Consider the following 11161-nt stretch of genomic DNA (forward strand, 5'->3'; position numbering starts at 1 on the left):
TTTACCAGACCATAAAAAAATCTTCTATTTATTTTCTGTTGCGTAGCAGTTGAAAAATTGTTAGAAGAATTAGATACCAAAAGATAGCGAAGTCAGAAATAATTGAAATTTAAACTCCACTGATGTAACGGAAGGGAATGTTGCGTTAATACTTTTGTTAAAAATAAAAGTAAATGGAAAAGCTCTATTTTCTCAATTTTGAGATAGATTGATTGCGTAATTTTAAATTTTGCTGTTAGAGGAAATTTTACAGTCCATAATTTTAACAAAATGTAAGCCCGAAACAAAACAGTTCTGATTAAAATGAGTATTTTTTTGTGAAGAGTTATCTCTTTAGCTGCTGTATTCAAAACTGAAATTGGATTTAATCCCCATAACAGAAAAGCGCTCTCAAAATCATTTGTTTGCTTTTTTTTTAAATTTATTTGGAATCCAGTTTTTTCCAGTTTTTTCTATAGCCGTTTTCCAGTTAAATCAAAAATTTTATTGGCAACTCTGGTCGTCCCCCAAACTCAACAAACAAATACTTAGAAATCGTAATTATCTGCCTTATTGAATAACCGGCTTGTTGTGCGACAAGTCGACCGAGGACGGCAGGCAAGCCCGCGTGCTCAGTTCAGTTTTTGCTCCAGTCACAAACGGGTGGTGCATCGAGGAAAAAGCTGCCGCACGATGGATCTGTATTACATGCCCGATTCCGCCCCGTGCCAATCCGTTCGGCTGCTTGCCAAGGCAATGAACTTGCCCCTCAATCTGATCCATCTGGATCTTTTTAAAGGGGAGCATTTGAAGCCGGAGTTTCTCAAGGTAATGTTACTGTATGGACAAAGTGCTTTACATTTGTATTTAATCGAAACCCAATAGATTAACCCGCAGCATGTGATCCCGACGATAACCGATAACGACTTCGTGCTGTGGGAGTCCCGCGCTATCCTTATCTATTTGTGCGACAAGTACGGCAAAGGTGACGCATGGTACCCGCGCGATCCAAAGAAACGGGCCATCATCAACCAGCGGCTGTACTTCGATATGGGTACCCTCTATCAACGTTTCTCCCAGCGTTTCTATCCGGTGATTTTTGAGGAGAAACCTCTGCTGGAGGAAACGCTCGCACCAATGGAGGAAGCTTTCGGGTTCCTGGAAACATTCCTCACCGGCAGTACGTACGTCGCAGGGGATCGTATTACGATTGCTGATCTGTGCGTTGCGACGACCATTACCTGCATGAAGGTCGCTGCCGGACTGGATTTTACGCAGTATCCAAACATCGAACGATGGTACGGACTGATCTCGTCGGAGGTGGCCGGGTTTGAAGAGATTTGCGTTCAGGGTACGGCAGGATTTACACCGTACTTCGAGGTGGTAAAGAAACAACAGTGACGAGGTGACTCAGCATTTTAGATGAAATAAAGCTGCCTCTGGCGAAGGTTTTCGCATGATAAGATAAGCGTTGTAATTTAGTTTTTTTTTTCGCTCTCTCTCGTCCTCTCTTATTCCACGAATGCGTTCACTTTTGTCTGATATGCGGAGAAGAATTGTGGCAGCTTTTTATTATATCGCTCAGCTCCTCAGCTCAGTTGCGCTGGCAGAGCAGAGTAGAGACGAACGTGTGAGTGTTGATTATCACCGCGCTCTGTGTGTACCTGTTTTGGTGGATGCGATTCATCATGGCCTATAGGAGTTATCGCGTGGTCAACCACAGACCCAATGCAGCCATTGCCAGCAGCACGTAGTAGGATTTAGTCAGTTCGTTTTGCGCCGCATTTGAAAACGAAAGTTCGTGCGCTTGTTCCCGTCCCCATTCCACACGATGCCAATCGATCTGTACTGCCACATAGTGGCACCAGTCTGTCGATCGGTGATGCTACTGGCCAAGGCCCTCGGAATTGAACTGAACCTAATCGAAACGGATGTTCTGAAAGGTGACCAACACAAGCCAGAATTTCTAGCGGTAAGTACCTAACCCTAAGTCACGACGACCAACTCAGAAAAAAATAAATAAAATAAAAACGCTCACGATCTCATCGTAAGTGACGGAAGATGAATACGAGTGTTGATGAAGGCGCTGATGATGCTCATGATGAATCATACTCCGTACGTCATTTCTACTATGAATATTGATTTTGTTTTTATTTTTTGCTCATCTGTGCGACTAGCGAAACCCGCAACATTGCATTCCAATGCTGGTGGATGGCGACGTGGTCGTGTGGGAATCGAACGCCATTCTGATGTATCTGGCAGAGAAATATGGAACCGTGGACAAAATGTACTACCCGAGAGATATAGCGGAACGATCGACGGTGAATCGGTTACTGTTCTTTCAAATTGGCACACTCCATCGGGCACTTTCGACCTACTACTATCCAATACTGACCGGAACGGGCGAAGGGAAACCAGAGGATTTTCGCAAAATTCAAGATGCAATTTCTGTCATGGATAAGTTTCTCGAAGGCAACAAATGGCTGGCTGGCGAACAGCTGACCGTGGCGGACTTCAGTAATGTGGTCAGTGTGGCCTCACTGGATGGGGTGATCAAGTTCGATCTGTCCGCCTACAAGAATGTGTTCCGCTGGTACCAGCAGTGCAAACGAGAACTTCAAGGATTCCAATCGCTCACGATGGAAGCGGTCGCTCGATCCCAGGAATGCATCGAGGCGTACTGTCGCTTTAAACGGAACGAACTCATCCGAGCTCAGGAAGAACAGTGCTGTGAAGCCGCTAGTGGCAGTAGTTGTAGTAAAAAGGATGAAAGGCCCCCTTGTAGGGATTAACGACAGTTGCCAGTGTTTTCTTTTGATCAGAAAATAATCGCCCTCCGAGTACAAAAATCAGTGGCTCGTGTGCTATCAGTTGTAGTGTTATTTTTCTTATCAGTTTGTCGCAACAAAGTGTGTGAACGCCGGAATGAAGTAAACGATACTTTTTATCGATGGTTAATCGAGATTAGAGAAGACGTCGTTCAAAGAATTCAAGTGCCTGCTGTGAAAGAATTTGAGTAAAATTTTTTGAACTTAAGTCGGATTAAAAGAAATCACTGATACAAGCTTTGGTTATCAATTTTTACTCTCATCGTGACGCGAATAGCAAAACATTTAACCTGTGCGCACATCGTTACGATGGCAACGAAGCAAACATTGCACACAAACATGCTTAACTGTTGAAACAAAAAAAAGTGCTGTTCAGAGCTTTTTAGAGACAACAATCGATCGAACAGATCAAACAGTTCTATGGGGAAAAACGCGGAAGCAAAATTTTTATTTCCAATCGATTTATTACTTTAGAGCTTTCAGATGACTTATCCAATCGTTGTTCAGGTGTTAAATTCGGCACGTCACTATGACATTCCAGAACCGCTCATAGTTTCAGTCTATTGGAAGTTTTCATGAGATTTTCAAATTAATAAATTTCAACGTCGTAAAAAGTTCGACCTGAAACTGAATGAAACCCGAGCAGAAATGCACATAGAAGTAATTGTGCCTAAAAACTGCCGAATATTTTATTTCTTAATAAAATATCTACCGGTAAGATAAGCAGGGAATAACTTGCGTATGTCAAAGGGTACACCAGAGCCAACAAAAGAGTTTTTTCAACTTAACTACCATATAATCGGCGCTGGTGAATAAGCAAATTTATAACAATCGAAGTTCCGCCTTTTTTAAAGCCCTAAAGATAACTTTTTTCCTCGAATGAGGTTCGGAAAAAAATCGGTGCTGGCGTAGTGTGCAGAATTCTACGGCAGTTATGACGTGTTAGTTCGAAAATTGAATATAGAATGAGAAGTGAGAAAAAGCGTTCAAAAGATTAGAGAGGTTCAAGCTTAGACATATAATATAATGATTGTCACATAGAAAAAGAGTATAAGAATTCTAGCAAGCCATGAATTCGGCTTTTAATAGGCTTATCATTTGTTCGACCGTTGCTATCGAATGCCTTCCAGTAAATTATGAACAATCAATAGATCCCATAGTAACCAGTCAGTGATTTTTTTCCGAGCGTCGGTACTGCATTTGCTGAGGAACGGATCGAATTGAAGTTGAAGTGAAAGCATCTAGAGCCGTAGGAAGCGCCTAAGGTTAAGTGGAACCAGTTTGAATGTCGAGCGAAATGGAAGACATGCGTTACCATTGGTAGAGCGATTACGTGGACAAGAAAACTACAACTTGTGGGCCCTTACAATTAAAATATTCGACAAAATACCGGCCGTTCTTTTGTACCGTTACATTGATACTCTAGTCGCTCCACTTTGCACCATATTCAACAAATCTGTGGTACAACAGAAGTTCCTCGAGGTCTGTGCTTCCACACTCCCAACAAACAATTTTGTTGTATAACAGCTTGTTAAGCTTTAGTTCAGCCGAAATTCACCTTATAGCAGCTTAACAAGCTATATAACTCGTCTCGGTTCGTTAAGTGGCTTGAATTATTCTTGCGCAATAGTATTTTGCAAGATAAGCTGGGTTCCAGTGTGTCGTCTGCATTCACGAACAAGTCTAGTGTACCACAGGGTAGTAACCTAGAGCCGCTTCTCTTCATTATTTTCTTCAATGATGTCGCTGATGCCTTCAGGATTGGTTGCAGATTAGTTTACGCCAATGGTTTGAAAATTCGTCTACAATCACTTTTCAATACATTTGTGGCGTGGTGTAAACTAAACTCTACGGTTCTACTCTACGGTACTGCAAAATATGATCTGAGACAATTTCAGTCACAGGTTCAGCCCCACAACTGTCTCGTGGATTGCCTTATATGTAGAACACAAAACGACGCCGAGTGCGATTTGCCTCGCTTTGGAGAAAATGTTTAAGCGGCGGAGCATTGCGAGGCGGCTGCACCTCAAGAAAAAGTTGTTGATGTTACGTCATGAAGGGAGCAGTTTGCAGGAATATTTTCTTGCATTTGATCGAAATGTGCATGAATACTGTTGTGACGGGGAAACGATCAACTAAATTGATTTTCTTTCCGTAGGAAAACTCACGTGCAACCATTTGGTTTTTCTATGTTTATTTTCTCTGATCCTCTACAGTGTTGGCAGTAGCCTTTATTTTACATTATATCAATTTCCTTTTTTAGCGATTTAAATGTTTATCGTACTTTTTCAATCCCCCAACTCATATTCTTCGAAACGCAGGGGGCGTTTTGTTTCACGTTTTGGACGTCCAATCACTTCATCTGGAATTTTCTTCCATGCTCCAGAAATTAGTGTACCAGCGGTTGGTGCGGTCCGCACCAGGCCCACCACTCAAGGGGGCCTCAAAATCTTGCGAACACCGACCGATAAACATACCCATCTGTTGAGTTCAGATGTATTTGTACTCACCACTCTGCTCTCGTGATCCACACGGACAAAGTTTACGTGATACCGATGTTCATTTTTGCCATGATTCGACTGACGCCGAAGTTGAATGTTTTGCGATCGCAGGAAACATTCGATGCAACGTGAAACACGCAACGAAGGAGCGATTTTGCGATGCTGAAAACCAGACTTGGTCAAGAACGCACCGCCTCAGAAGCGGAACAAAAATTGAGCTCTTGCTTGTTAGGTATCACGCACTTGAGCTGGGTGCGAGATTTTAAATGAAGTTCATTAGTAAAAGGTAACAACAAATTGTTTAAAATCTCATTCTGAATTCGCATGAAAAACAAAATAAAAACAAATGAAATACAAAACATATTCAAGTTATTAAAAAAATTCGTGATCGATTTTTGTAGCATATATTTGCAGAAGAGGAGAATTAAGGGTCTTCATGTCGTCAAACAATCGCTGACCCGCTTACAATTTTCCGTAGAGCTCAAAAATGTTATTTCCTTCTGTAAAACTTTGCTCAAGTCTGCTGAATCACCGCTTATGTTCGATTTCTAGAATAAAGAAATTCAAATCACCGATTAAAGTTTTTGCTACACATGATTGAAAACTAGTGTCCAATACTTTCAGTTTGTTGAAGAGAAATCTGAGTGTTAGGTAGCCATTGGACGCGGAAACTATTTGCTATATTCGGTACGGACTTTTAGGGCAAAATATTCTTTACACTACAGTAAATATTTTCAAGTAAACAGTTGAGCGGTAGCAAACCTATTCGCTATTTTTATTTTTTTTTTTTTCATTTAAATATTTGCTATACCATTGTGATTTTTTTTTTTTCAAATAAACTGCGTCTCAAATCTAGTTCCCGGGAAATCGTTCCCGGGATTGCAAACCCTACTGACGACGCACATAGGAGTATTTTGTTGGCCAAAAGTCCGATATACAAAATACACGATTTCCATTACTTTTAATTACTTTCAGTTAAAACATACCCTCATGCTATCCCAGAACCCATTGGTGTCTTATCACATAAACCAAACTGTTATTTTTTAAAGTTATTCCACAGTAAATTGGACAGTTTGAAAAATACGTGCTACTGCTCGGGTGGCGTATGAAATTGAAAAATTATGTCAAATAGTTTTTCTCTCTCACAGGACATCTACAAGATAAGTAAAATGTTTTGCAATATTTAAAACGTTGAATGCATAATCATGGATTGTTTACGAAATAAGCGGTTATGAAAACCAACCGCGAAAAATCCATAACATTGTGAAATTAACTTTATGATTTAGTAACCTTCCGGGCAAGTCCCGTCGAAGCTTTATTCATTGACAGAAAGGTCAAAGCCTTCTGAAAATATACGAAAAGAAAAATCTTCCTCCTGGTTCCTCTTTTTTATTTTATTGACATTTTATTAAATGAAGATTTATATGGAAATTTCGAAATCTTTGTTTCATATCATGTGTAAAAAGACACTAGAAAAATAGAGCAAGCGAATTTAAAGTAATATTTTATATATTGGGTGACGTTTTAAATTGATGTCACCTTTTTTGTGTTGATTATACGAAAATAATACGTTTTTGATGTAAATCTATCCAATTACTATCAAAATAGAGAGACTTGGACTTTTGGCCAGCTTTTTGGCTCAAATACTCCTATGTGCGACGTATGCGGGTGAGTGTTGTTTTTGAAATTAAATGTCATGAATTCAATGAAATGAAATTTAATGTAATGACGTAGCAAAATAATACTCTGTTTAATAGTTTCAAAAAACAACATGCCGTGGAAAATTATTACTTGCAACAGTTGCAATTACTTGGATTTGTTCGTTTCGTTCTCACATTTGATGTTTTTTTTTCACACGTTTACTGTACCACACGCGCAAACCAGAAGGCTAATTTACTTCTTATGAAAAAATGAAGCAAGGTGTTCTACGGGGTGTTGTTCCCTAAATATGGAAAACTAGATATAGGCATTAGAACCGGGGCGTATTACACAGTTTTATAGAAAGCATGCGTTTCGGTAAATATTTTTGATAATATGAGGTTTAAATTGCTTAATATTTTTGAGCCTCCAGCCAAAAATACAGTAGACACTATTTTGATACTTTCCGTCGTTTCAGGAAGTATAATAATCAATCTTGATTCAAAAAACGAGTCTATATTTTAAAAATATTACAAAATTCCTACACAAACTTGGTAAAGCACGCAAAGCATCTCATTGATTGTAGCTCTACCTTCATAACCCACACGCACTCGGGCTAGGTGCTTTGGTTTTCAGCTTGGCGCCCAACAATTTAAGAACAGCATCACAAAGCAAATGTTTCTAGACGGATCAAAACAAAACGAAAACAAAAAAAAAACGCTCAACGTGCCTCCCGGTGACAAACACAAGGTTACCGCACTGCATTCGTAGCTTCTTTAGCTCTTGCGCCGAACTAGTGCTTGCTACGAGTGCCGCATAAGAAGATAATACGCTGGTGGTGCTGGGTGTTTGTATTTTGGCGATGTCACCGAGCGGCTCGGAGCGGTGCTTTTACCCAATCTGGAAAACGCTGTCTGTCTGTGTTGCTGTATGGCTAACTTGAAAACATGAAACAGAGCGAGAGAAATAATCTTCGCGTTCGCGCGTGACTTTATGTACCTGAAAACAGTTGGCTCTAAATTGAAGTTGCTCAAGTTTTCTAAATTAAAGTTGATCAAGAACTATTGCAGGTCAACGATGAGTAACTTGAGATCAACAAACTTTACCATTTTATCAATCGAATGTGAAATTACTGATTCCATTGTTTTTAAATCTGTAATTTTTGATTGTTCTAACCAGAATGCACGTAATATGAGTATCTAAATTTACCTAATTTTTGATTTTGCGGAATAAGGAATAAATAAGTAGAAAAATCGAAATTTTTCGTTTGTCTCTATTCCTTTTATGAAAGAAAAAACTGCCCCGTCATTTTCATTGGGGGCCCACATTTTTGTACCGCACCAGGCCCACCAAGCCATAGCTACGCCACTGGTTTGTCCACAACTATTGCTGGCTCCGGAAGATACTTTGATGACAACTTGTTCTGCGGCAACAAATTGCGCATTAGAACTCGATCCTGAACTTGAAGATCTGACACTTGAGCGTGATGTTTTGCATCAAAGCACGTTTTGGCTGTTTGTTTATATATTTGATCATGGTCTCTGATTTCGCCATCCTCATTTACATTCAATTCCACCTGGGGAATCCAATCTCTAAACTTTCTGCCGAAAACCAATTCAGCTGGAGAACGGCCGGTCGCTGGATGACGCAAAGGGGAGTACACGTAGTTGGCCTCTTGCAAATCCTTCTTCCAATCGGTTCCGTTCAGCCCTGCAATCTTCAGTGTTTTTAAAATGGAGCGGTTCTGTCGCTCGACTTTCCCGTTGAATTGGTCACTGGCTGACACTCTAGACACGACTTCACCGCTTTCTCCACCTCTTTGTCAACGTTCGGCCACCAAACCTTGCTGCGAATTTGTTGCTTGGTACGCTCAATCCCAGGATGACCAATGTGGGCCAGCTTCAGTATGCGTTTACGCAGACTCACCGGCACTACAATTCGATCAGCTCTCATGACAATCTCATTTACAACTGCTAGTTCTTGTCGGAAAGGAAAGTACAGCTTCAGTTCGTCTCCCCATCGGCCAGTGTTCAATGCTTCCTTGACAGCAGCAAGCTCACCATCTTTGACAACTTTTTAGCAACCGATTTCGTTTGGAAATTCACTTTCACCTGCTGTTCGCTAATCACATTGGCTCCGGCGCCGGAATCAACCATCCATTCAAGCTATACTCCACCCACCTTGCAGGTCGCCTGTTGGTTGCTATCGGTAATCATCGCAATTACATAGCTGACACTTTCATCGTCTGTCTCGTCACCCTCGTTTCCTTCAGTTCCAGATTCATCATCAGTCACGATTTGCCTTAGTTTTTCTTGTGGCGCTTCTTCGAATCCCCATCCTTATTCTTCCGTGCATTCGCATCTTTGGTGTTACAGCATCGTTTGATATGCCCAAGCAAGTGACACTTCTCACATTTTTTGTCCCTGGCTGGGCAATCGTCGTCATTGGCGTAGTGTCCGGAATGGCCACACCAGAAGCACTCACCTTTCGATTTCACAATCCGGTTAATCTCTTCTGTCCGCTGCATGTTTTTGCGATGCTTTGCTATTGTTTCCAGTGAGCGCCCTTCTTCAATCGTTTGCGCCAACGTCATGTTTCCCTTGGTGAGAATCTTCGCTCGTAGCTCGTCCGAACAGCCTTTCTCGAAAATTTGTTCCTTAATGTTTTCTTCCAACCACGCATCGTATTCACAAAGACTACCTTGTTCCCGTAGACACAAAACAAATTTCTCGATTGATTCCTCCGGGCCTTGCTCGAGGTTTCGGAAAATGTGACGTTCTCTCGGCAGGCATTTGAGTGGCAGGAAATAATCGTCGAGCAGCTTGACTGACTGCTTGTAGATTTCAGAATCCTCCGGAATTTGTAACTCATTCTCTCCTCGCAGATTGAAGAAAATGTCTTGCACGTCACTGCCAGCATAATGCAGCAGGCACGATCGCTTACGGGCGGGATTCATCACATTATTTACTTCCAGAAAAATATCGAAGCTTCTTTTCCATTTTTTCTAACGAACTGACACCGAAGAGGTCTCTGCCGGATCGAACTTTTGGATGTTGGAGCCACCCGGAGTATCCATCTTCCGAAAAGACTTTTTTTTAGTCTGTTTCGCGCACTATCTATATATTTTTAAAATACTTCTTTTTTTTTAGCCGGCTCACAAATCTACCCCAGCCAAACTACTTCTGCGATTTATCGAAGTTTTTCTTCCGAATTCAATCAGCATCCGTATTTAAACGATCCGCAATCAATTTCGCCGTGTATTAACCTCGTCGCCAAATGTTGTGAAGGGGAAACGATCAACTAAATTGATTTTCTTTCCGTAGGAAAACTCACGTGCAACCATTTGGTTTTTCTATGTTTATTTTCTCTGATCCTCTTTACAGTGTTGGCAATAGTCTTTATTTTACATTATAACAAATACAACAAAGGGATGACATCATGCTGTCTTTTTCTAATGTGAGATATTCATATCTGTCAGGGGAACCGCGAACCGTGGAGCTGTAAAGGGCTTTGCTTGCCACAAGCCTGGGCATATAGCTGTGAATTGCCCAGAGAAGAAAACGAGGAAGGAAACTCGGCAGCGATAAAAAAGATGGCTAACAACCGAAAACTTTTTTGAAAAGATGGTGCCTTTGAAGAACCCGGTTGAAATAGCATTGAACGGAAAGTCCGCGATCGCGAAATAGTCGGGAATAATCCGACCTGTGATGTAATCATTTTTCGACCCGGAATGTTGAGATGGCGGTGTGATGGCGGTGTGAAAGTTCCCGTAATTTGGAAGTGCGGTGTTCGTTGTAGTTTTTAGTACGTAATGGGTTTTTTCTTCGAAGAATGCGAATAGTTCGGCCAAGAACATGGCGAAGGAGTTGGAAAAGTACAAGAGTGGGGAAAAACCGAAACGATCTGTGAGTCTTGTGTCGATGTGAAGCAAACAAGTAAGCCCTTCGGTGAACGTTCGGGCAAACGGGCTACGCGTGTGTTGGAGGTTATACACAGTGATGTTTGCGGACCCGTGACACCGGTCGGTCACGATGTAAGTCGGTACTGTGTAAGTTTCATCGACAACTGGAGCAGATTCACGGTTGTGTATACCATGCGGTCGAAGGATGATGGGTTTGGATATTTCAAACTGTACGAAGCAATGGCTACTGCCAAGTTCGGTGTTACGGTAGTAGCGAGTTACATACTGTAAACAAAAGGGTATAGAGGTGTAGT

At 41.3% G+C, this 11161-nt stretch overlaps 3 protein-coding genes across 3 annotated transcripts; 2 read left to right on the forward strand and 1 right to left on the reverse strand.

Moving 5' to 3' along the window:
• Positions 1–564: 564 nt before the first annotated feature.
• LOC129730666 (glutathione S-transferase 1-1-like) lies at positions 565–1447 on the forward strand. The gene is made up of 2 exons (XM_055690184.1): positions 565–807; positions 865–1447. Exons 1-2 carry the CDS (start codon positions 673–675, stop codon positions 1378–1380), a joined length of 651 nt encoding a protein of 216 aa, XP_055546159.1. The 5' UTR covers positions 565–672; the 3' UTR covers positions 1381–1447.
• Positions 1441–3257, forward strand: LOC129730623 (glutathione S-transferase 1-like). Its single transcript, XM_055690101.1, has 2 exons — positions 1441–1951; positions 2157–3257. Exons 1-2 carry the CDS (start codon positions 1811–1813, stop codon positions 2769–2771), a joined length of 756 nt encoding a protein of 251 aa, XP_055546076.1. The 5' UTR covers positions 1441–1810; the 3' UTR covers positions 2772–3257.
• A 5991-nt stretch (positions 3258–9248) lies between these two features.
• Positions 9249–9902, reverse strand: LOC129717378 (uncharacterized). The gene has a single exon (XM_055667254.1). It carries the CDS (start codon positions 9900–9902, stop codon positions 9249–9251), a length of 654 nt encoding a protein of 217 aa, XP_055523229.1.
• Positions 9903–11161: the final 1259 nt, after the last annotated feature.

This window comes from Wyeomyia smithii, chromosome 1 (genome assembly GCF_029784165.1).
Source record: "Wyeomyia smithii strain HCP4-BCI-WySm-NY-G18 chromosome 1, ASM2978416v1, whole genome shotgun sequence".
NCBI lineage: Eukaryota > Metazoa > Arthropoda > Insecta > Diptera > Culicidae > Wyeomyia > Wyeomyia smithii.